Raw genomic sequence first — 24,590 nt, forward strand, 5'->3', positions numbered from 1 at the left:
ACACGTTATTGTGTGTGTGAGTGTATATATATATATATATATATATATATATATATATATATATATATATATATATATATATATAATATGAGGGTCAGAGGGTTTGAAGACCAGGTCTGACTCCTAGATGAGGGTCACTTGATTACTAGATTAATTTATATCATGCTGATTCATGGATAGAAATTAGGCTCCCATTGCATAGCAGTTCCATTCCTGGTTTCACTATGAGTTTAATAAGACACACCTGAGCTTGTTACCTATATGCTGTGGCAAATCAAGCTTGTGTTAAAACCTGGAGTTGGTGAAACGGCTATGTAATAGGAGTATTATTTACACGGCACTTATTTATATATTGAACTCTGTGTAACAAAAAATAAAATCCACACATTTTGGTCAGCGGCTCCTTTAATTTTTTTTCTTTGGTTTCCGCTGACACAGGCGCAGTGACTGACATCCATTTACCCAAGCCTGTACGGTGCATTCAAACTGAAATGGCTTTACCGTCTGATCGCTGCTACCTGGGATTTGATTTCAGCACCCAACAGGTATGTAGCTGCACTTGTTCAAATAATAATAATACTAATAATAATAATAAATCACGGTTTACGCTGACTAATGCATACCGGAGCAGACTCGGTGTTTACACACGCGGAAGGAATGAGTCGCTGTGTTTGCTCATGTGATCTACTACAATGCGAGTTTGTAAAAGGGGCTTTTGAAAGTTTATAGATACGTTTTCTTTTTCTTTTTCTTTTTTTTAATGCTTTACAAAACAAAATTAGAAGCATCTTTTCTCTCTCTCTCTCTCTCTCTCTCTCTCTCAAAAAAAGGTGCTGTATATTTTCTGTAAAAAGCGTGCAGTTTTTACTTGTATGTGGAGTGGGAGCTGTCTCGTCCCCATACTGGCCTCTGCACTTTGTACCAAAACAGAGTAAGCTGCACACTCCTGGCTGTAGTCTTCTTGTACCGTACTTTGAACTTAATCAGTTAACTTTAAAACGGAGTAGGAGTGGGTACAATTGAATATTTTCTTTTCTTTTTCTGGCAATATTAATCTAATCTTAAATGTGTAGCAGTTGTAACGTCCTGTTGCAAATACTCAATTTGCAGGAGTTCCCAGAGTGACACAGAGTATCATGTTTTTTTAGGAGGGATCAACTATAACTACAGGGAATACATACCAACTGGACTTTCAACAAGGCTTGTTTGTGCATAGGCTAAAATGTAACATAGTCGTTGGACACTACTTGACAATCAAATAAATATTAAAAGAAATTAAACCATACTCTGAAAAACATCAATAAAGCCTTAAACACCACCACCAACTGCTGTGTTCTTCTGTACAGTATCAGGATAGAAGCAAGACTCCCATTGCAGAGCAGTTTGATCCATTCCTGGTTTTACTATGAGTTAAATAAGACACACCTGAGTTACCTGTACACTGCGGCTAATGAAGCTGGTAGTAAAACCTGGAACTGGTCACACTGCTGTGCAGCAGGAGAATTATTGCCATCCCTGCAGTTCTATTAGTTAATGGCATACTGTACTGTGTGAATTTAACATTCTAAGTAATGGACAGATTTCCATTGTTACGTGTTTTTGAAATCATTTTTTCCATAGCTGAAAGTGGTTGCTGTTGATGACAACCTGACCATTGTTCATCAGAGTGCAGTGCATTTTGACACAGAGCTTCCTGAATACAGGTAAGTACAGTCAATACATAACTTCTTCTTACTCGCTGGCTGACACTAAACATTTATTGCAGTAATTATTATTTAGCTCTTGTTTTAACATTTTCCAATAAGTACAATTTAGACATGGGGGACCTCTTCTGAATGAAACCAGCCTCAAACTCAAAACCACTCCATGAAAACAACCAGTGTTTAATCAGTGTTCTTTATTCTATATTATTATTATTATTATTATTATTATTATTATTATTATTATTATTATACAGTGTATCTCTCTTTGTTCTGCAGGACCCAGGGCGGTGTTCATGTCCACAGTGACAGGTTAACTGTAACCTCCCCTGTACTCATGTGGGTCAAGGTAAAGTTCAATATTACCATGATCTGTCAAATCTACAGTAAATCTGCCAATCCTTGCCATCACATGCCCCAAGACATGCTAATAAAGACTCTGACCTGAGCCTCTTGAACACGTCCCACAGCGAGTAGGGGTTTTATTTACCTTGGAATAAGCATAAATACATTGTAGGGATGGAAATAAGACTCCCATAGCATAGCAGTTTGATCCATTCCTGGTTTCACTATGAGTTTAATAAGACACATCTGAGCTTGTTACCTATATGCTGTGGCTAAACCAAGCTCGTAGTAAAACTTGGAATGGGTGAAACTGCTATGCAATAGGAGTCTTTGTTTTTTCCACCCCTCACACCAAGATGTTATACAGTATTTGTAATGTGACTGTTTTTCAGTGTGGCCAACAGAGAGGGGTTTGTGAAAGAGGGGTTCGTGATGGAAATAACACACATGAGTCTCTTATATGGGGTGCAACACACAGTGTATTTTTCAAACACACACACTATTTATACATATAATACAGTTCTTTCTTTGTTAATCCCAGTCAGGCCGTGCTGCTCCCGAGTGGTTGTGTGTCTGCTCACCGCTTTGGCTGCGCTCTCGCCTTCTCTCCAGTCTCCAGTTATCTTTCTCTTGGATCTATAGGCTTGGATCCAGGAAACACAAGACAGGCTGTTAGCATAATGCACGTTCCACCGTCCACCGTCCACTCCTCCCAGGGGATCTCCCCACAGTTCCCCTTTTGTATCCCTGACCACGCCTCCATCGGTCCATCACATTCAGCCGTTACTCAGTTGTGCTTGAGACCTAATCCGGATTTGATATTAGCGTAACCCGAAACACCTGTGCTTCTGACCTTTCCAAGATGGCCATCACAACTGAACTCTATGCTTAAGGCATGCTCCATCTTGGTGTGGTTGTGTGAGTTACTCCCTCTCATGGCTCCACATGTTGGCAGGTCAGATTTCACTCCTTTTCCCCTCCTTCACCCTGCCACAGGGTTATATGCAGCCAAAGCAGTCAGGCACACACACACCCTCCAGCATCTCCCAGCAGTAGGTAAAGGTAACTTCTATGCAGTTTTACTTCAGCCTATTTCACTGCTGTTGGGGTATTTTGTCAGCTTGCGTTCTTGTTTGCCTCCCTTAAAGGTTATTTTTGTTGGCCAGGAAAGAACAAGGATGGCCAATTCTGCTAAAATGAAAAAACAAGCTACTTCAGGGTCTGGTTATAGATTTAATGAGTTCAGGTGAATAATTACTAAATGTGTGACCCCCTTGGTATACAGACGTGCTCAAATTTGTTGGTACCCCTCCACAAAAAACGAAGAATGCACAATTTTCTCTGAAATAACATGAAACTGACAAAAGTAATTGGCATCCACCATTGTTTATTCCATATTTAATAGAAATCAGACTTTGCTTTTGATTTTTTATTCAACATAATATTGTAAATAATAAAACAAATGAAAATGGCATGGACACAAATGATGGGACCGCTAACCTAATATTTTGTTGCACAACCTTTAAGGCAATCACTGCAATCAAACGTTTTCTGTAGCTCTCAATAAGACTTCTGCACCTGTTAACAGGTAGTTTGGCCCACTCTTCCTGAGCAAACTGCTCCAGCTGTCTCAGGTTTGATGGGTGCCTTCTCCAGACTGCAAGTTTCAGCTCTTTCCATAGATGTTCGATAGGATTCAGATCAGGACTCATAGAAGGCCACTTCAGAATAGTCCAATGTTTTGTTCTTATCCATTCTTGGGTGCTTTTAGCTGTGTGTTTTGGGTCATTATCCTGTTGGAGGACCCATGACCTGCGACTGAGATGGAGCTTTCTGACACTGGGCAGTACGTTTCGCTCCAGAATGCCTTGATAGTCTTGAGATTTCATTGTGCCCTGCACAGATTCAAGGCACCCTGTGCCAGGCGCAGCAAAGCAGCCCCAAAACATAACCGAGCCTCCTCCATGTTTCACTGTAGGTATGGTGTTCTTTTCTTTGAAAGCTTCATTTTTTCGTCTGTGAACATAGAGCTGATGTGACTTGCCAAAAAGCTCCAGTTTTGACACATCTGTCCAAAGGACATTCTCCCAGAAGGATTGTGGCTTGTCAATATGCATTTTAGCAAATTCCAGTCTGGCTTTTTTATGTTTTTCTGTCAAAAGTGGAGTCCTCCTGGGTCTTCTTCCATGGAGCCCACTTTCGCTCAAAAAGCGACGGATGGTGCGATCAGAAACTGACGGACCTTCACCTTGGAGTTCAGCTTGTATCTCTTTGGCAGTTATCCTTGGTTCTTTTTCTACCATTCGCACTATCCTTCTGTTCAATCTGGGATCGATTTTCCTCTTGCAGCCTCGCCCAGGAAGGTTGGCTACAGTTCCATGGACCTTAAACTTCTGAATAATATTTGCAACTGTTGTCACAGGAACATCAAGCTGCTTGGAGATGGTCTTGTAGCCTTTACCTTTACCATGCTTGTCTATTATTTTCTTTCTGATCTCCTCAGACAACTCTCTCCTTTGCTTTCTCTGGTCCATGTTCAGTGTGGTGCACACAATGATACCAAACAGCACAGTGACTACTTTTCTCCATTTAAATAGGCTGAATAACTGATTACAAGATTGGAGACATGTGTGATACTAATTAAAGAAACTAATTAGTTTGAAATATCACTATAATCCAATTATTTATTATCTTTTCTAAGGGGTACCAACAAATGTGTCCAGGCCATTTTAGAATATCTTTGTAGAATAAGCAATAATTCATCTCTTTTCACAGCTTCTTTGCTTTATTCTATGACATTTTATCATGCAAGTATACATGATAAAATAACTTTTAATTTCATCACTTTTCAGGAGGAATGAAGCATTATTTCAATGAGCTGTAAGGGTACCAACAAATTTGAGCACGTCTGTAGATTGTGGCCACCACACCAGTCAGTGTTAATGTCCACAGGGTGCTTGACCAGCACTGTCTAGGACAATAATCAGCTGGGGGTCTCCCAAAGTGATGTCATAGCTGCCACTCACACTGCCCTGGGAGAAAATCTTCCATTTCCCTCCGAATGTGGCAATGCCAAGCACCAAGAGCCTCTCAACCACGTGTCTGTGTTTCGTCTTCAAACAATACTTGCGACTGAGAGGAACCGTTGGGCAGAATATTGGGCTGATAAAATGTGTTAAAAAAGGTTTTTGTTTTTAATTTCAGGCTCTAGATTTGATCCTGGGTAAGATGAAGGCCTCTGGGTTTGATTTCTCTTCTGTGAAAGCCTTGTCTGGAAGTGGGCAGGTAAACACCACTTACCAAAGTATTTTTTATCAATTCTGCAGAAGCAGAAAAAAAAGAAAGTTATTTCTGGAGTGATCGGTGACCACACCTCATTGATTGCCATCGGAATCTATCAACTTTGATACAGAAGCACCTACCAACTCTTTATGAAAGTGTGTCTCATCTGTTGTCATGCCAATTGTGACTTTTAAAATGGAGATGAATCTGTTCTAGGGTGACCATATGACTCCATGTTCACTGGGACAGTCTTTTCAACTCACACCCCAATGCATTCTGGTAAGTGTAGTAAAGAAAAGAAACAAGTGAAAGGTACCTGAGACAAGTAAAATGTACCAGAATGCATTGCGACATGAATTTAAAAGTCTGAACTGTCCCAAACAGGTCTGCTACTATTAAACCGAAAATTGATTTTTCAATCGATTCCATTCCTCACAATATACATCAATATAAACACTGGATAATTGATTTAAATAATTACGTTTTGTAAGGTGTATAGTTAATAGCATTATTTAAGTTTATCAACGAAACTGCACCGAAACAAGGCGCCTTGCTAGTTGCAGTATTTCTGTCAGACAAGCAGTGGGCCTGTTCTTTTCCTGCTCATTAACTAGCACCTGATTTGCTGGTCCCATCCTACCAGCGAATCAGTTTTAAAAATGCTTTGTAAGTAGGCCCCTCTGATGTAAACAAAAATCACGCCTCCTTGGATCCAGAGCAGGACGAGAAGCGTGTATTACTGGCAAACAACATGTAAATAAATTGTGCACATTAAAGAAAACGGACTGTATATAGTTTGCGCTTCTTTGGCATTTCAAAATGAACTGTTAAACCTGGGAATAATACTGTTTTTGATGTTTTTTTCAAACTGGGCTGCGTGCTCCGTCTGTGTTTCCTCATTGAGGACCACATCTAGTCCATGTAAGTACAATCAGTGCCGCCCACAGCTGATAAAACGAATGATGAGCTTTTGAGGGGATTTTTGGAATCTCATTGGAACCGGGTATTTTGAGTCCGATTCCGGTTCCCAAACTATTGTGAAAAACACGTCTGCATGTCAGTGTGTGAGCAGAAGGAGGTGGAGGGGGGTGGCATCTTATATACATGATATAAACAAGCAGGAGTGCTACAGTCAGCATAGAAAGCATTAGAAAGACCACAACAACCATAGAGCAAAAAATACGTCTAAACTCATCACAGCCGCAGTCAGACAGCAGTCCAAAACAAGGACAACAAAACGCAAACATGTAGTCTAGCTAAGTGCTGGTTTTAAACATATAGTCTAGCTAAGTGCTGGCTTTAAACATATAGTCTAGCTAAGTGCTGGCTTTAAACATATAGTCTAGCTAAGTGCAGGTTTTAAACATATAGTCTAGCTAAGTGCAGGTTTTTTCAAGTTTTTTTCCAAATATGCATATGTCCATTATAGTTATCAAATTTATTTTTGACAGAATTTACAAGTCTAATTAATTGTTCTGTTTTTTAATAATCTGTTTTATGAAAAACATAACAGTACTCGCTGGAACCGGATCCTTGATATTTGTATCCGGTTCATCTGTTTCAAAGCAGGAAGTGGGTACCTGGTTTTAAAGGAACCGGTTCGCACATCTCGGGATTAAACCTTTTTTTTTTTTGCGAACGATTATATTTTGTGTGCCCAATTAGTCGATTGCTATTTGGAGGCTTAACTGACAGCCCTAGTCCCAAACTGTCCCGGTGAACATAGAATCATATGTTAACCCTATGTGATTCATAAACAGCACACCAGAGTAAATAAAAACGCATGATGACACACATGTGTTTCCAGGTCAGACTATCGTCAGAGCTCGGTTCAGACATGCTCTGCAATAGTCTTGTTTACGAGTCACCCTATGTCCATTTACACAAAGCATGGGCTGCATATTGATGTTTTGTCCCATTTGCGTATATGACATTTTGTCACTCCCCAGGTTTTGTTTTACAGCAACATGGCAGTGTGTATTGGAAAGAAGGCTCCCGTCAGATCCTCCGGGACATGTCACCTGATAAGCCTCTGCATGAGTTACTGGAGGTAGGGCTGGCACTGGTTTCTATCAGGAATGCCAAGTAAAGCTGGTTTAGTTTGCTCCTGGTAAATGATTGAACACACACTGCATAGGGCTGCACGATTTCTTTAGAATGTCTTCAATGAAAAGACACCAGCTGCATCAAAACTCCAGCCATGGCGGAGATGTATGTTCACATGTTGTGTGTGGCTGGTACTGGCAAGCTGGCAAGTGATTGGCGAAGCAGTAACCCTGGACTGAAATGCAACACACTACAACTTGAAAATCCAGTTTCTTTTATTTATCTATGAATACTTTTGTTTTTTTGTTTTTTTGGAGTAGAGGTGGTTTTGTGGTTTAGAATACAGGATCTTTGTTCGCCGCAGGAGGAGGTCCCAGTAGTTGTTTATGTAAGGATATCCTCCTAAGGTGAATAAAAACCGTATACCATGAACGATCAGTCAATATTCTGTTTATACCACAAGAATAGTTTTAAAATAAATAACAATAAAATCTGTCCAACTTTTATATGAAATCAATTAATTCAGGAATTATTTTACCTGGTGGATCTTTACTTTCATTGTCAACACACTGTTCTTCGATGCAGATTCATTTCCAGCCCTGTTTATGGCCTCTTCGCTACCGTCTTTTTAGACAGAACCTTGAGCTTGGTCTGTCAACTTTCAGCCTTTCAGGTTCCTACCGTTACTGGCTGTTCATTCAAGTCAGACACAGGCAGACCAGTAACTGGCATTTCATGACTAGTGTTCTCAGGGGGAGGTGTAGTGGAGGCCCGACTATGTATGTGTGCAGCTATTTACATTTTTAGATATATCTCGAACTCTGGATCCTATTGTGGTGAAACTTGGGCTGTGCATTCCTTAGCACCAGGTTTTCAGAATCTATGTCAGGGTGACCTGTGACACAAGAGCTTGTCCCCGATTGGTTGTACTAGTAAATATGCGTAGGCAGATGATGTCATTATGCATGTTAAGCCTGGAGTGGATCCGTGCTCCAGTAGTTACCTTCCTCGCTGGCCTTAGAACGTGGTCTTTAACAGAGACACAGAAATATTCACTGAGGAGTGTGGACCGCCAAATACAGGCGTTTTTTGATGCCAGATATCTCAGCTTATTGTATAAATGTATACCACTCATTCAGCATGAAATGCTAAGGTGTGTGCAGGTAGTGGTTTTAGGGGAGTGGGTTGGCTGATCGAAGGCCAGTATCCATGCTTGTAGGATTTACTTTTGTAGGTCACAGGTTCTGTTTAGTGGCTTCGTCAGCAGGGTTGGGGTCAATTCTTTAAAAGGAGTTGGAATTGGAATTGAAAAAAAGGAACTGACCCCAACCCTGTTCAATCGTGATATGATATGGATACAGTAGGTGCCCACTCTCACCCCAGTGTGAAGATAAAGCGATGTAGGAACTATCCAAAACATTTGAGTGCTTGATTTGACTGAGCCTGTTTCCCTACAGTCTTGCTTTGCAGTGACAGACAGCCCTGTCTGGATGGACTCCAGCACCACTGAGCAGTGCCAGCACCTGGAGCAGGCGCTTGGAGGGGCACAGCAGCTTGCTGATATAACAGGGTCTCGGGCATATGAGGTAGGCGATTAATCAGGGACCAGGGAAACAGATATAATAAGGTCTCAGGCATACGTCATTTATTTTCCATGTTATTACTTCAAAGTATTATTATTATTATTATTATTATTATTATTATTATTATTATTATTATTATTACTTATTAATAGATCAAGCTTTTATGTGTCCTCAGTCACCTGGCTTCAAAAATATTATTAATGAGAATTAGTGGAAGTTTAGTATTACTTACTGTTAAGCCAAGCCAAGGCTGCTGTGGTGTTCTTTTGGTGTGATACAGATTCTGTGTGGAAGAATAGGGGGAAAAAAAATAACAACTTGATTCAGTCAGTTTCAGAATTGACAGGGAAAAAATATGACAGGCTGGCTGGGTTTTTGAAGGTTTAAAAACAACAAAAGCCAGAGAGGGATCTCAGATAGTAACACATACATTTCAGGGATTTCAGTTAGTAACGCATACATTTCAGGGATTTCAGATAGTAACATATACATTTCAGGGATTTCAGATAGTAACACATACATTTCAGGGATTTCAGATAGTAACGCATACATTTCAGGGATTTCAGATAGTAACGCATACATTTCAGGGATTTCAGATAGTAACGCATACATTTCAGGGATTTCAGATAGTAACGCATACATTTCAGGGATTTCAGATAGTAACATACATTTCAGGGATTTCAGATAGTAACGCATACATTTCAGGGATTTCAGATAGTAACGCATACATTTCAGGGATTTCAGATAGTAACATACATTTCAGGGATTTCAGTTAGTAACGCATACATTTCAGGGATTTCAGATAGTAACATATACATTTCAGGGATTTCAGATAGTAAAGCATACATTTCAGGGATTTCAGTTAGTAACGCATACATTTCAGGGATTTCAGATAGTAACATATACATTTCAGGGATTTCAGATAATAACATACATTTCAGGGATTTCAGTTAGTAACGCATACATTTCAGGGATTTCAGTTAGTAACGCATACATTTCAGGGATTTCAGATAGTAACGCATACATTTCAGGGATTTCAGTTAGTAACGCATACATTTCAGGGATTTCAGTTAGTAACGCATACATTTCAGGGATTTCAGATAGTAACGCATACATTTCAGGGATTTCAGATAGTAACGCATACATTTCAGGGATTTCAGATAGTAACGCATACATTTCAGGGATTTCAGATAGTAACGCATACATTTCAGGGATTTCAGATAGTAACGCATACATTTCAGGGATTTCAGATAGTAACGCATACATTTCAGGGATTTCAGATAGTAACGCATACATTTCAGGGATTTCAGTTAGTAACGCATACATTTCAGGGATTTCAGATAGTAACATACATTTCAGGGATTTCAGATAGTAACATACATTTCAGGGATTTCAGTTAGTAACACATACATTTCAGGGATTTCAGATAGTAACGCATACATTTCAGGGATTTCAGATAGTAACGCATACATTTCAGGGATTTCAGATAGTAACGCATACATTTCAGGGATTTCAGATAGTAACGCATACATTTCAGGGATTTCAGATAGTAACGCATACATTTCAGGGATTTCAGATAGTAACATGCATTTCAGGGATTTCAGATAGTAACGCATACATTTCAGGGATTTCAGATAGTAACGCATACATTTCAGGGATTTCAGATAGTAACATACATTTCAGGGATTTCAGTTAGTAACGCATACATTTCAGGGATTTCAGATAGTAACATATACATTTCAGGGATTTCAGATAGTAAAGCATACATTTCAGGGATTTCAGTTAGTAACGCATACATTTCAGGGATTTCAGATAGTAACATATACATTTCAGGGATTTCAGATAATAACATACATTTCAGGGATTTCAGTTAGTAACGCATACATTTCAGGGATTTCAGTTAGTAACGCATACATTTCAGGGATTTCAGATAGTAACGCATACATTTCAGGGATTTCAGTTAGTAACGCATACATTTCAGGGATTTCAGTTAGTAACGCATACATTTCAGGGATTTCAGATAGTAACGCATACATTTCAGGGATTTCAGATAGTAACGCATACATTTCAGGGATTTCAGATAGTAACGCATACATTTCAGGGATTTCAGATAGTAACGCATACATTTCAGGGATTTCAGATAGTAACGCATACATTTCAGGGATTTCAGATAATAACATACATTTCAGGGATTTCAGATAGTAACGCATACATTTCAGGGATTTCAGATAGTAACATACATTTCAGGGATTTCAGATAGTAACATACATTTCAGGGATTTCAGTTAGTAACACATACATTTCAGGGATTTCAGTTAGTAACGCATACATTTCAGGGATTTCAGATAGTAACGCATACATTTCAGGGATTTCAGTTAGTAACGCATACATTTCAGGGATTTCAGTTAGTAACGCATACATTTCAGGGATTTCAGATAGTAACGCATACATTTCAGGGATTTCAGATAGTAACGCATACATTTCAGGGATTTCAGATAGTAACGCATACATTTCAGGGATTTCAGATAGTAACGCATACATTTCAGGGATTTCAGATAGTAACGCATACATTTCAGGGATTTCAGATAGTAACGCATACATTTCAGGGATTTCAGATAGTAACGCATACATTTCAGGGATTTCAGATAATAACATACATTTCAGGGATTTCAGATAATAACATACATTTCAGGGATTTCAGTTAGTAACGCATACATTTCAGGGATTTCAGATAGTAACATACATTTCAGGGATTTCAGATAGTAACGCATACATTTCAGGGATTTCAGATAGTAACATACATTTCAGGGATTTCAGATAGTAACACATACATTTCATCCTGAAGAAGCAGGAAGTTCAGACGACCAGGAAGGTTCACTTGTACTGCACAGTACAGTATCACTAATCGCTAGATAAAAATGCTACACAGCAGATAGCTGTACAAACAAGAAAATAACTGGGTCAATCCAGACAGCAATCATTTAAAATAACATTCCTCGTCAGTCCATGAAATCCTTCATTAAACATGAACAAAAAAAAACACAGGGCTTTTGATCTTGATTATTTTGCAGAGATTCACTGGAAATCAGATTGCAAAGATTTGGAAGACAGATCCTGGACACTACAAACAAACAGAGGTGACCTTCATTTAAATCTTTAGGTGTTATTTCTTTGGTCTCCTAAAAAATTTATAGATTGAGGTAGAATTAGACAGCCATAGTTGTCATTTCTTAAATCACCTCACTACAGAAATTCAGTTTCTGAAGCTGAGGGAACACTGAGCCACTTTTTCAGGAACAGTGGCTTGAAATGTGGTCCGTGGAGAGCGGAGACCTAGTTTGAGCACCTCAGTTGCAATGTTAATGCATGCTTCTCCTTTCTTGCTGTTGCAGAGAATATCCCTGGTCAGTAGCTTTGCTGCTTCCTTGTTCCTTGGGGACTATGCTGCTATAGATTACAGTGATGGTAAGTGTTTATGTTGCACATGCTTCTTCATTGACATGATGTGAAAGTTGAGAGCAGGAGGATAAGGTCACCTTGGCCTATGTGGCCTATCTCTCTCTGTCTGTCTATTCAATTATATATTCAGGGTTACGAAGGTATTTAGGGGTAGCCCAGCACTCGTGGGAGAGACTGTTCATTAAAATCGCTTGCATGTTTTTGAAGAGAAGACGGTTTTCTATTCAGGGATACAGAGATATTTAGTGAGCAAGTAGTATGAGTGAAGTTATCCAGCAACAAACTCCCCATCCCCAGCTGTGCTGCTTTCCTAGAAAAAGGAGAACATTTCAAGGGGCCATTCTACTTGTGAGATGTCTTACTCATGAAAATATTTGGCATATTCTTTAAGCAAGGGGTCCTTGCTTAAAGAATATGCTAAATCATGTGTTGTTTTCAGTCTTTTGAACACTGCTGTGTATATATTGTGGATTGCTTTGCCACTTTCGGGACCTTTTGCTCTGTCTTCTTGTGTAAAATGAGTTCTGGACCATAGATATGTTGCCTGTATATTTATTCTCATGAAAAAACAAAACAAAAGTCTTAACTCCTCCAAGGAAGGCTAAACTAAACAGTTCTTAACTAACACTGGACAGCTACGCCGTTTACCGGTGACCAAAAACCCAACCCTTCTACACACAAGCATTTAACACAGTATCTTCTCTTTCAGGTCCAACACAGGTCTCTCCCCGGGACTTCGCCTTAACACAGACAAACTAACACACATTAAGACCTGCTTTTATACATCTGCCTAAATTACTAGCAGGTGTCCTTAATTAAATGAATAAAACAACAAACACAACCATTTAAACCTGTGGCTGTGTTAAGAGCCACAACCACACCTTCCCCAGTGTGCGGCTCTGCCCTGTCACAATATGTATTTATGGAATGGCTGTTTTGTGCAAGTATCACTCAACCATGTAACCCAGTGCCATTTAAAGTAAGTGTGTGCTGAAGATAAGAACTGTTTGTTAGGTGCCAGTGTATTTGTTTAACTAGGTCAGCAGCATGTTTGCTAATAGAATTTGTTAGCTTATAATGAACTTGGCAAAGGCATTTTACATAAATGCTTGACCAGATATGGAGAAGCACGTATGAGATTTTGACAGTGTTTTGATTTATCACCAGTTATCGTTTTCACACTGGCCTTTAACAGGGATATACAGAGTGGGAAGCAAGTTCACCTAACAATAGCATAACACAGATGAAGGATTGTAGGAAACGTTACAAGCTGATAGACTCATGTGCATACAGTTGCACTTAGACACACGTTGTTAGTTGAATGATGATTCAATCTAATTAAGTCATCATTGAGTGAGTTGATATAATGAATGGCACACATTTCTGGGCTGGCACCCACAGGGAATGCTGCCTTGCCTTTACACTCCCGCAGGGTGAGGAAGACATCGTCTAGGGCTAGTCACTGACCAGGTGTCCCGGCCAAACCTTCCCAGGCTGCACCAGTCTTGTTCAGAATGCATTCTGACACTCAGTTTGGTCTGACCATCTCTGGATTTATCACAGCTTCTGGACGACTTGCACGATTGGGAGGAGTCTTTTACCACTCTTCTCATCAGATCAGTTTCAGCTGCTTATAACTCCACCCAGCAATGCTTTACAGGGTTCAGAACTGGGCTGTGGGTGGCTCTGCTGTCACACTCCAGTATTAAAACTAACATGAATTGCTTGCTACTATCTATCTATCTATCTATCTATCTATCTATCTATCTATCTATCTATCTATCTATCTATCTATCTATTAAATTAATATATTTTTATTTATTTTTTTGGGATGTTAAATGATAACAAATATTTTTTTTGGACAAAAGCGCTTCTTCAGCTGTGTAGAACAAAAAGTAAACAGTGCAGTAAACTTGTTATTTTTCAAGAATAAGAAATATATATGTATGGCCAAAAGTTTTGCATCACCTAGAATTATAGGATTGAGACATAATAAATAATAATAAAAAACCTATATAAACATAGTTTAGATCTTTTATTTAACATCATATAATCAAAGAAACAACAAAACTGAATTGCAAAAGTCTACCGGAAGCCATACTTGTACAGTACAGTAGATTTTTCAGTCTTTCTTTAAGTGTGTGGAAAACTACAAAGCGCTATGTAATTCAATATGCTAACACATAACATTATTCTGCAGGTTTCATTTTGCTTTATGAAGCAACATTTGTTAATTCTATAGGGTTATGCAAAACCTTTGACCATAGCTGTGTGTGTGTGTGTGTGTGTGTGTGTGTATATATATATATATATATATATATATATATATATATATATATATATATATATATATGCATGACCCTTTTGGGCAAAGCTCAGTTGTAAGCCGTGCCTGTCTGAATACTGCTGCATGTAGTTTGCTGTGGTTCTCTTTGTTGCCAGGCTCTGGGATGAATTTAATGGACATCTCTAAGAAGGAGTGGGCACAGCACTGCCTGGGAGCCGTGGCACCTGGGCTGGGAGGGAAACTGGGCACCCCGCTGCCTTCAGTGGCAGTTCTGGTAGGCGAGCAACAAAAATGAAATCTCATTTACACCGAATACACCAGAAACTGCACACACTGGACATGTGTTCCGAAACAATGCTAAAACAGGATGTATGCTGTGTGCGGTGTGAGAGGATTGTGTGCTGGATACAATGTGTTATATTTTTCCATTCAATTACTGTGAACATGCCCTTTTAGATGAATGTTCAGGGACTCATTTCCAATCCTAATTGGTTTCCCTTCTAGGGTTCTGTATCGTCATACTATGTCCAGCGCTATGGCTTCTCACCAGACTGTAAAGTAATAGCTTTCACAGGGGACAACCCAGGTAAGTATCCAGCCATGTCTTAATGGGTTTAGAGCTCCCCCTTGTGGTTTCCAGTGATACTTCAACAAGTACATTAATTAATACAAGTTATAAATGCCTGATTTTTAGGGATTCATTTTCTATACCTTAATTGTTTGTCTTTGTTTTAAAATGATGCCTGATTGTTAAAAGGCAGGGTGTGTGTGTGTGTGGGGGGGGGTGGGGGGGTGGGGGGGGGTAGGATAGGAAACTTAACAGTACAATTACACATGCAGTGACTGAAGGGGATATAATGCAAACCCCTCTGCCTTCTTTTAAAACACTGTAACAGCAGACAGTTAAAGGGGAATGCAGGCAGCTTGACTGGGGACTGGAGAGAGCTGGTTTGTGTTGAATTTTTCTTGTCCTGTTTTGCCCAGGGTCCTTGGCAGGGATGAGACTCCAGGAAGGAGACATTGCAGTGAGTAAACACACTGCCAATGAATTAATAAAGGGTCCTGTTTGGTCATTGCTCTTTCCATGCCAGATACGCAGAGGAGTCCGGGGTCACTATCTCAGAATGCAGAGATGGAAATAAGACTCCTATTGCATAGCAGTTTCACCATTTGACTCGCACTGGTAAAAGCACGGCCGTGTGGTAACAGTAATAATGGGACATTCGTAACTGAGGAGAAAATCAGAAGTAAAGCAAAAAGAAATGTGACTGTTTGGCTTCTAGAATGCCCAAATGGAAAGCTGGTTTCAATAGGCAAAGGGAGATTCTTTCTTTTTTTAAATTGTGCGATTCTGCAGCTTTATATTTTGTGTATATTAAAGTTTAAGCAGATACATTTTGTGAGTACTGCAACAATGAAATGTTGGATGATTATTTAAAACAACTGAACTATATTGTATGTTTAATTCCAGTCTTGTAAAAATGCAGTTGACTCTGGTGGTGTGTGGACCGCTGTATATGGCTGTCACGTGCATGTTTGCTAAGGGATGCTGTGTTTCTGTTGAAATAGATCAGCCTTGGCACCAGTGACACAGTCTTCCTATGGATTCAGGACCCCAGACCCACAGTGGAAGGACATATCTTTTGCAATCCAGTTGATAGCCAGGCCTACATGGCATTGATATGGTAATGCTTATTTAAAACCCTCTCCTTTGGAAGAATGACATTCCATTATATTATAATGAAATACAATGCACAGTAACAGATAAAACACATTGAACGGTCGTCCGAGTCATTCAAATGGAAACAGTATGAAATCAGGCAGGGTGTTGCAGCTCTCACCACTCTCTAGGTGTGTGTACACTTACAACCCGGACCTGAGCTGGCTTAGGGTCAATCCGATTAAAAGATTCTTATCATCTGAGTCATCCGTTTACACTTGAGCACAGAGCTAGGCTGGCACTGGCCCTTTATGCGCCGCATTGCCTTTGAACTGTAATCTTATTGACCACCCCTTGCATGAAAACATTCCCCCTCCCCAAAGTACAGAGGCGGAAGTGTTTAAATCTAAAGCAAGCCTGCTGTTTGTGTCACTTGTGTGTTTCTGCTTCAAGGTGGTTGTTCCGTGCTTGTTAAGATTCTCTGACACCATGTCCTGTGTCTGTTGCTTCTAGTTTTAAAAATGGCTCCTTTACCAGAGAGAGAATCAGAGAGGAATGTGCAGGAGGATCATGGGAAGAGTTTTCAAAAGCTCTGAAGGCCACACCTGTTGGGAATAATGGCAACATAGGTAAAGACAAGTGTTTCATTTAGGTCACCTGGTGCAGTTCTAGCTTTGGTTCATTCAAGGGTGTCTTAGCCTTATTTTCTAAAACGTTTGGGTAATTTAGTTCTGCAATGCGGTGTTACAGGTAAAGGTGTCTAGAGCACTAAAGCTACAGCACTGTGTGCCAAAACATGCTTAATTAAGAAGACTGACAGCATTGGAATGCCCCCTGAAGTTTGTTTTTCTTAAATTGTCAAGTGGTGTTTTACTTTCAGAATTAATTTAAATTGTATTTTTTATTTTTATTTGTTCAATAAATTCCTTTAGGGGCTGATTTTCTTTTCACAATTTTTTCAAAAGTTGAAAAAAAGCTGTTAAAGTTACAACCCTAGAAATAAACACAGCAGGTATTTAATTTAAGGCAGTTTAAGTCTGGCAGGTAGATTATTTTTCAGTTTGTAACGTGAAAGGGTGTTTTCCTTTGACATTTTGACTAGAGCTTTCTCAGTTTCTTCAGTGGTGAAATTAGTTTTAGGTTGCATTCTTTTACGCCAGGGTTTGGTGTTGTCTCCACCCCTGGATGAGAACAGCTCCTGACAGTCATATTAAACAGTAGTACCCTTTCAGGAGGAGATTGCTCTGTTCTCTTAGTGCTGCCAGTCACAGGCAGAGGTGAGAGAATCATCTGTAATTAGTAAACACTTCAAAGTGCTGCATTTAGAAACACTGAAAGAAACGTAAGGAATTCAATGACAATCGAGTTTACAAGACGTTCTAAAAGACTGAGCCCATCAAGATGAATGCATCTTACCAGAACTCTCTCGTGTTGTTTCAGGAATTTATTTTGATGTAATGGAGATTACCCCAGCAGCCGTGGGGGTTCACAGAGTTAATGGGGAAAACGACAGGGTAAGACCAGCGCTACAGTTCAACAGGTTTTATTACTGTATATTGTATGCAGTCAGTGTTAAGGAGCTTCAACAGCAATAAGAGTCAACACTATCTAATGCAGGGGTGGCTAAAGTTAGCCCTTCCACTCCTGGTCTTTGTTCCAACCCTATTCTAAATTGTTTAGTTGAACCAATTAAACCTCCATCCAGACCTTGAAGTAGTTCATTATATCATTTTACCTGTCAAACCTGGAGTGGAGTGGCCCTCCAGGACCGTGGATGAACACCCCTGATCTAGTGCATAGCTACTGTGTATTGCCAGCACTACAAAAGAAAACCATTCGAAGTAGCTGGTCACCCGATGGCGCTAGCTTTTACTTCAGCAATACAGTGTATAGCCCTGATTAGCGGGCATTACCCTCTGGTAGTTGGCAGTTGACAGACATGGTCAACTACAAAGATAAAGCCTGATTACCAGGGTTTAATTGCAATTAGAAACTGGTAAGCAGTCCATTTATTGTCTTTTTAAAGCTGTAAATCTCTCAATTACATGTTTATTAACAGATGTTCCGATGTCCATTCATGCCACTTAGTTTCCCATGCTGTGTGGTCACATGATTCTTTAACAGTTCCTTCTTTTGTAACTGTTTTCCAATATTACAAGCATCCTCCATATATCCTACCCGATTATAAGGAACGTGTCCTTCTTCTTCTCCTTGTTGTTTGGCTCAGGTGGCAGGCTTCCCGGAGGAGGTTGAGGTCAGGGCTCTAATTGAGGGCCAGTTCCTGGCAAAGAGAGCTCATGCTGAGAAACTGGGCTATAAAATATGTGAGTATCCTTTCTCTCTACAGTTTACTAGTCAGTGATAAAGGGTCCCTCCTCTTTTGTGGGCATCAAACGCATTAAGTGGCTCGCTGAGTCTTATTTTGTGGATAACACCATTTGCTCAACACAACAATTATTCAGTTTAATACTGATGCTTTATTAAACTTCAATATCAGCAAACAATATGAAAAAGGCATGATTACCAATCTCAGAGACACAGTGTGGCAGTCTTCTCTTCTTCCTCTGGTCTAACACATGGGCATTTTTGTTCCCAAAATGATTTACAAAGACCACAAGCCACATTAATATTGTAGGGTCCAGTCGAAAGTGAAGGAAAGAGAAGCACACAGTTTACAGGTTCTCGAATCCAGGGTTTATTGGGATGATTACTCCCGGCCCCTGTCAGCCTGGGCTTGCCGCTTCACTGCTGACAAACACACAAACAAACAACAGGGTCCGTAGACCAGTCCTGCCACAGTATAAATCCCGGGTCGTTACAATATATACAGTAGAATTAGGGCTTCTGTTTTTCGGTTTTTAGTAATTGTATTTTTCTGTGCTTATTTTTAGCTATTTTCGAGTTTTATGTAAATCGTTTTTTTGGGGGCTTTTGTTTTAGATATACTGTATGAAATTAGTGTTTTCAGTTACTTTCCAAAATGCTTGAAGTTTTTTTTTTCTGTCAAAATATGTATAGTAGTAATTCGACAGTACTTGCATACTTAAGTTGTACCTTCTTTCCTTTGCTGTGTTTCACGAAATCCCTATGGTCATGGGCACATTCTTCTGGGGTTTTTGTGTGTAGGCATTTTTTTATTTTTTGCCATTTTAAATCCTCTGTATCTTAACTGTAATACAGCTTTAAATCCCGCTAACAAGCCTCCATTCCTGATTGTGATCTTGTTTAAAATCTTGCAAGCGCAGTCTCCAATGTGCTGTCACTGGTTTAAAGTATTCAGAACGAATCAATGATAGATACAAGTCAGGAAGGCGGGACATTGCCCAGCAGCACTGGGAAATGTATTTGTTATTATTTTTGTTGTAGGTTTTATTTTTTAATGGGAAAATGGTAAAGTCAACTTGAATAGATGAACCATCTCCACAGTTTTTCTGGTGTTTTCCGGTGTTTATTGGCTATCCACTGATTTCATTTTTTTGTATGGGGGGTGTTTTATCAGGTTTTATCGGTTAAAACCGAAAGTCAGAAACTGCTACTCTTATTTAAAATGTATATATTTTTAATAATAAACTGTAAATAAATAACACAGAATCCAAGGACGTTTCTACACACTTGTATTGTTTCGTACACATTAACGGACATTTGTTTTTACTTTTAGAAAAAAATAATGCAGTTCAAGCATAGGAGCTTTAGAAGTACTATATGTCCCAGTTTCAACTGAAATGCATTTAAATACGGTAATGTAAAAACAGCAATAAAACAAAATTATAGTGTTGTAGGCCTTTTTTTTCTTTTGAGTTTCTATTACAATTTATCATAGCATAATTCACGATGACATCACCAGGATCACTTAACGTATCTGGAATGTTTGAGAGTCAAAAATTGCATTATGGGAGAAATGGGAGTCACGACCTTACTGTGTTCTAACCGATTCTGCACAGATCGTGTTATAACAGGGTAGCACTGTGTATATAACAACTTTTTCTATGCCCACAAATTATATATATATATATATATATATATATATATATATATATATATATATATATATATATATATATATATATATATATACACAGTATATATATATATATATATATATATATATATATACAGTGCCTTGCAAAAGTATTCAGACCCCTGACCAATTCTCTCATATTCCTGAATTACAAATGGTGCATTGAAATTTCGTTCTGTTTGATATTTTATTTTAAAACACTGAAACTCAAAATCAATTATTGTAAGGTGACATTGGTTTTATGTTGGGAAATATTTTTAAGAAAAATAAAAAACTGAAATAGCCAGAATTGTCCAGCAATGAAAAGAAACTGAAGTAACAATAAAAAGGAGAGGAGGCTGTGTGGTCCAGTGGTTAAAGAAAAGGGCTTGTAACCAGGAGGTCCCCGGTTCAAATCCCCGCTCAGCCACTGACTCATTGTGTGACCCTGAGCAAGTCACTTAACCTCCTTGTGCTCCGTCTTTCGGATGAGACGTAGTTGTAAGTGACTCTGCAGCTGATGCATACTTCACACACCCTAGTTTCTGTAAATTGCCTTGGATAAAGGCATCTGCTAAATAAACAAATAATAATAATAAAGTTAGGAAGAATACATTTTAAAAGTGTGTTTACTAGATTCTAAGAGGTTAAGAGTGAATATAAAATATTTATTGAAATCTGAGCAGTCTAAGGCAGTCTGCTGATTGTCCTGTGAAGTCAGTGCTTTTACTTGTGCTCAGTGCTAATTATTATTATTATTATTATTATTATTATTATTATTATTATATCACTGCTAAGCACCGTTTCTATTATCAGCACAAAGGTATGACTTTAGGGTGACTTGTCACACGTAAATAAGAACAACTCCTTCCTGCTGAATCTTCCCAGGCAGCTTTTCCGGTTTTCTTGTTGAAAGGAATCCGGTTTTCTGTCCACGTCCTCTCTCGCACGCTGTAAGGAGAGCGGTGGCACACTTATTTTCAATGCCAGTTGATTAAGAAGAAGGTTTCACTTTGATTACTGTTCCAGCCTCCTTTGTTGCAAGACTTTGGATAATTGGCACTGCTAGCCATGCTGTTATCTTCAGTTGCATGTGTGAATCAGTCTGTTCCAACACCCCAGAGTGGGATGACTCTCATTGCCCTTACCCTGAGGGAGAGATTCCTACATTTTCGGAGAGCGGAGTTATTGATGGTCCCTGTCTTAGCAGAAGGCTAATGATCCTGACCTCAAAACTGCAGCAAGAAACAGGACTTCAAAAGTAGAGCATCCAATATAAGCTTATTGTTTCAGCTGTGTTACCGAAGTGATTGTAGGGTCTGCAGTGAAACTCATTGCTCCCACATTGCTGCCTGCAGTATAGATTTGTTTAACATAAAAAAATAATTTAGTGGTTTTAAGCCAAGGGTGGGAATGAAAAACATATTTTACTATTTACAAAATACCTATTATTAAATAAAGTATTTTCAATGTATTTTTTTTTATAGAGAATATTTCTAATGTTTTTGTAAATAGTTTAAAATAAAATAGAGATTAGTGGCAGCAGTGTGGAGTAGTGGTTAGGGCTCTGGACTCTTGACCGGAGGGTTGTGGGTTCAATCCCCAGTGGGGGACACTGCTGTTGTACACTTGAGCAAGGTACTTTACCTAGATTGCTCCAGTAAAAACCCAACTGTATAAATGGGTAATTGTATGTAAAATAATGTGATATCTGTATAATGTGAAATAATGTATAAGGTGATATCTTGTAACAATTGTAAGTCGCCCTGGATAAGGGCGTCTGCTAAGAAATAAATAATAATAATAATAATACCAATTTGACTTTTCCGTCTGAATAAAAATATAACATGCATGTGCAAATATGTTACTTTCGTTGGGTGGTGGACGATGGAACAGGAAACGGGCATGATCAGGATGAACACCCACGCAATCTGGGAGAGAGAACTAGTTATTTACACAGTCGCTTCGCTAAAGGGGGCTGCTTTTACAGGTAGATAGCTGTGTAGCGTCTAGGGTCTGCAGTGCATGTTGTGATCTACCCAGCTTCCTCGAGAGGTTGAGAATGAACCCCTTTCATACCGACGCAGCCCTGGAATCAATGGCTGTATTGATCAGGCACTAATTAGAAGAAATTAAAAAAAATAAATAAAAAAAATCTTTTGAAATTAACATTTTAATAGACTGGGCTGCATGCTGGTAAAGTCGATTTCCAGGTATTCATTCCTTAATTACGTTCTTACTTTAATTAACCAAAAAAGATAAAACAGATGCAGTAACTCGTGAATTACAGCTTTGTGTGCAGCACTGCAGAACATTTCAGAAAAACCATTCTGGTTTGTATCTTTAAAACTGCTTTTGGATCGCTTTCTGCCAGTGCTTCTCCCTCAGTCCACTTTAACAAATAGATAGGACTTTTCTCTGTATGATGCTGCACATGATTTGGTGTGCTCTTTGTACATTGTAATTGTTTTTTTATACACTGCAATTGTCCTTTGTATTGTTTTCCAGGACCCCCTAGTTAATGAGGCCTCGGTTTCAATGGGTAAATCTCCTGGTTAAATAAATAAATAAATGAAAAATAATAGCTTCATCATTTTTTTGTTTCCCTGCAAACCCTAGGCAAGACATCCTGCTCGTGTTTGCACCAATACCAAGAATTTTTGAAAAAACTATTCTTGCCTCTACTCATTAGCTCAAAAATAACTAAAGGCTTCAGTGAAGGAGGGAGGAACCCTAATGAGGAACCCACATCACCATGTCTTGAAAACACTTCAGTGGTGACTGTAATGAACCCACATCACCATGTCTTGAAAACACTTCAGTGGTGACTGTAATGAACCCACATCACCATGTCTTGAAAACACTTCAGTGTTGACTCTGTAATCAACCCACATCACCATGTCTTGAAAACACTTCAGTGGTGACTGTAATGAACCCACATCACCATGTCTTGAAAACACTTCAGTGGTGACTGTAATGAACCCACATCACCATGTCTTGAAAACACTTCAGTGGTGACTGTAATGAACCCACATCACCATGTCTTGAAAACACTTCAGTGTTGACTCTGTAATCAACCCACATCACCCCGTCTTGAAAACACTTCAGTGGGTTCTGGTGTGATACAGGGTCCTACAACTAAGTAAGATCATGCGGCGATCCTGAAGGGTAGCCCCCCTAGAAAGATGTGGCTGATTTTAGGGGTGATTGGTCATGCTGCTAGCTGAGGGATTCACAGTGATTTGCTTTCTGCTGTTGGGGTGCAAGACTGGGCTGAGTCTGAAACTTGAAATCAGCCACCCTCATTTGTTTATTATCGTTTTCAGTCATACGCTCACTCTTCACATCACATCCCTTCTGAAGTGCTAGTATGCAGCTATTACCGACCTACAAGGCCACTACCTGGTCCTGCTTATATTGCTGAGATGCGGGTTCTGTGTGCACAACGTCTTGGATTATTGGTGGAGCTCAGAGTTCGACTCTACCCAGGGAGTGCGTGCCTTCCTTCTCAACTGCAGGCAGTTTACACTTTTACAGAAAATGTAAAGGTGGCAGCCCCAGTATTCAGTGCTATCATTGTGTGCCTTTCACTAGAGATTAGAAGGCTGGAGGGTTGAAGCTGTCCTTCCTCTTAGAATCGAATTGCTTTTCTTAAGTCCTGGGGTGGAGCTGTTTTTGGCTCTTGCTGGAATTGAGATTAATGACCTTTGACAAGCTGTGCCTTCTGTTGCTCTATATGAAATCTGCAGATGCAAATTTCAAGACTTCTTCCAAAGTTTTATAATGATTTAACTTTGCAGAAGTTTGGGCGTGCCTAAACTTTATTAGTCATTAATCTGATTAAACATGTTAACTACTTTTCATAATCACATCTTTATTAGAAATTATTATGATTTATTATTGAGTTTAGAAGCAATTAACTTTGAAACTTTGTGCGTGCAATGGAGGTGAGCAATTGTTATCGCTATCTGTTTTCTTAAAGGTGTTGTTTCTATATGGTTTAGTATTAGTTTAAGACTAATATAAGCTGAAGATCCCTGTTTATACATTAGTTGTTCCCAGTAACATATACAAGCATATCAACAAAAGCATCTTTTAAGGGAAAAGGTCCTGAGCAATAATTACAATATTATAACCTTCTACTGCTGGGAGTTGCACCATACAGTCCCTATTGGGATCACAGCAGTAGAAAGTGACACACAGGCTTGAAGCAGAGATAAGGCTTGTGTCCC

At 39.2% G+C, this 24,590-nt stretch overlaps 1 protein-coding gene across 3 annotated transcripts in view; it reads left to right on the top strand.

Moving 5' to 3' along the window:
• The first annotated feature begins 402 nt into the window (after positions 1 to 402).
• The window catches only part of LOC117399527 (xylulose kinase), a 69,466-nt gene continuing 45,278 nt past the window's right edge, over positions 403 to 24,590 (top strand). Inside the window, exons 1-15 of one of the 3 annotated variants that reach the window (XM_059023360.1) lie at positions 403 to 545; positions 1,621 to 1,703; positions 1,980 to 2,049; positions 5,250 to 5,330; positions 7,291 to 7,377; positions 8,831 to 8,959; positions 12,027 to 12,092; positions 12,348 to 12,420; positions 14,857 to 14,975; positions 15,206 to 15,287; positions 15,686 to 15,726; positions 16,271 to 16,386; positions 16,875 to 16,990; positions 17,802 to 17,875; positions 18,589 to 18,685. In XM_059023360.1, coding sequence (XP_058879343.1) covers positions 492 to 545; positions 1,621 to 1,703; positions 1,980 to 2,049; positions 5,250 to 5,330; positions 7,291 to 7,377; positions 8,831 to 8,959; positions 12,027 to 12,092; positions 12,348 to 12,420; positions 14,857 to 14,975; positions 15,206 to 15,287; positions 15,686 to 15,726; positions 16,271 to 16,386; positions 16,875 to 16,990; positions 17,802 to 17,875; positions 18,589 to 18,685 — 1,288 coding nt within the window. In that variant the 5' untranslated portion in view covers positions 403 to 491. The remainder of the gene's footprint in view (positions 546 to 1,620; positions 1,704 to 1,979; positions 2,050 to 5,249; positions 5,331 to 7,290; positions 7,378 to 8,830; positions 8,960 to 12,026; positions 12,093 to 12,347; positions 12,421 to 14,856; positions 14,976 to 15,205; positions 15,288 to 15,685; positions 15,727 to 16,270; positions 16,387 to 16,874; positions 16,991 to 17,801; positions 17,876 to 18,588; positions 18,686 to 24,590) is intronic. The other 2 variants (XR_009328591.1, XM_033998774.3) reach the window with 2 other exon arrangements.

Source organism: Acipenser ruthenus, chromosome 4 (assembly GCF_902713425.1).
Source record: "Acipenser ruthenus chromosome 4, fAciRut3.2 maternal haplotype, whole genome shotgun sequence".
Taxonomy (NCBI): Eukaryota; Metazoa; Chordata; class Actinopteri; order Acipenseriformes; family Acipenseridae; genus Acipenser; species Acipenser ruthenus.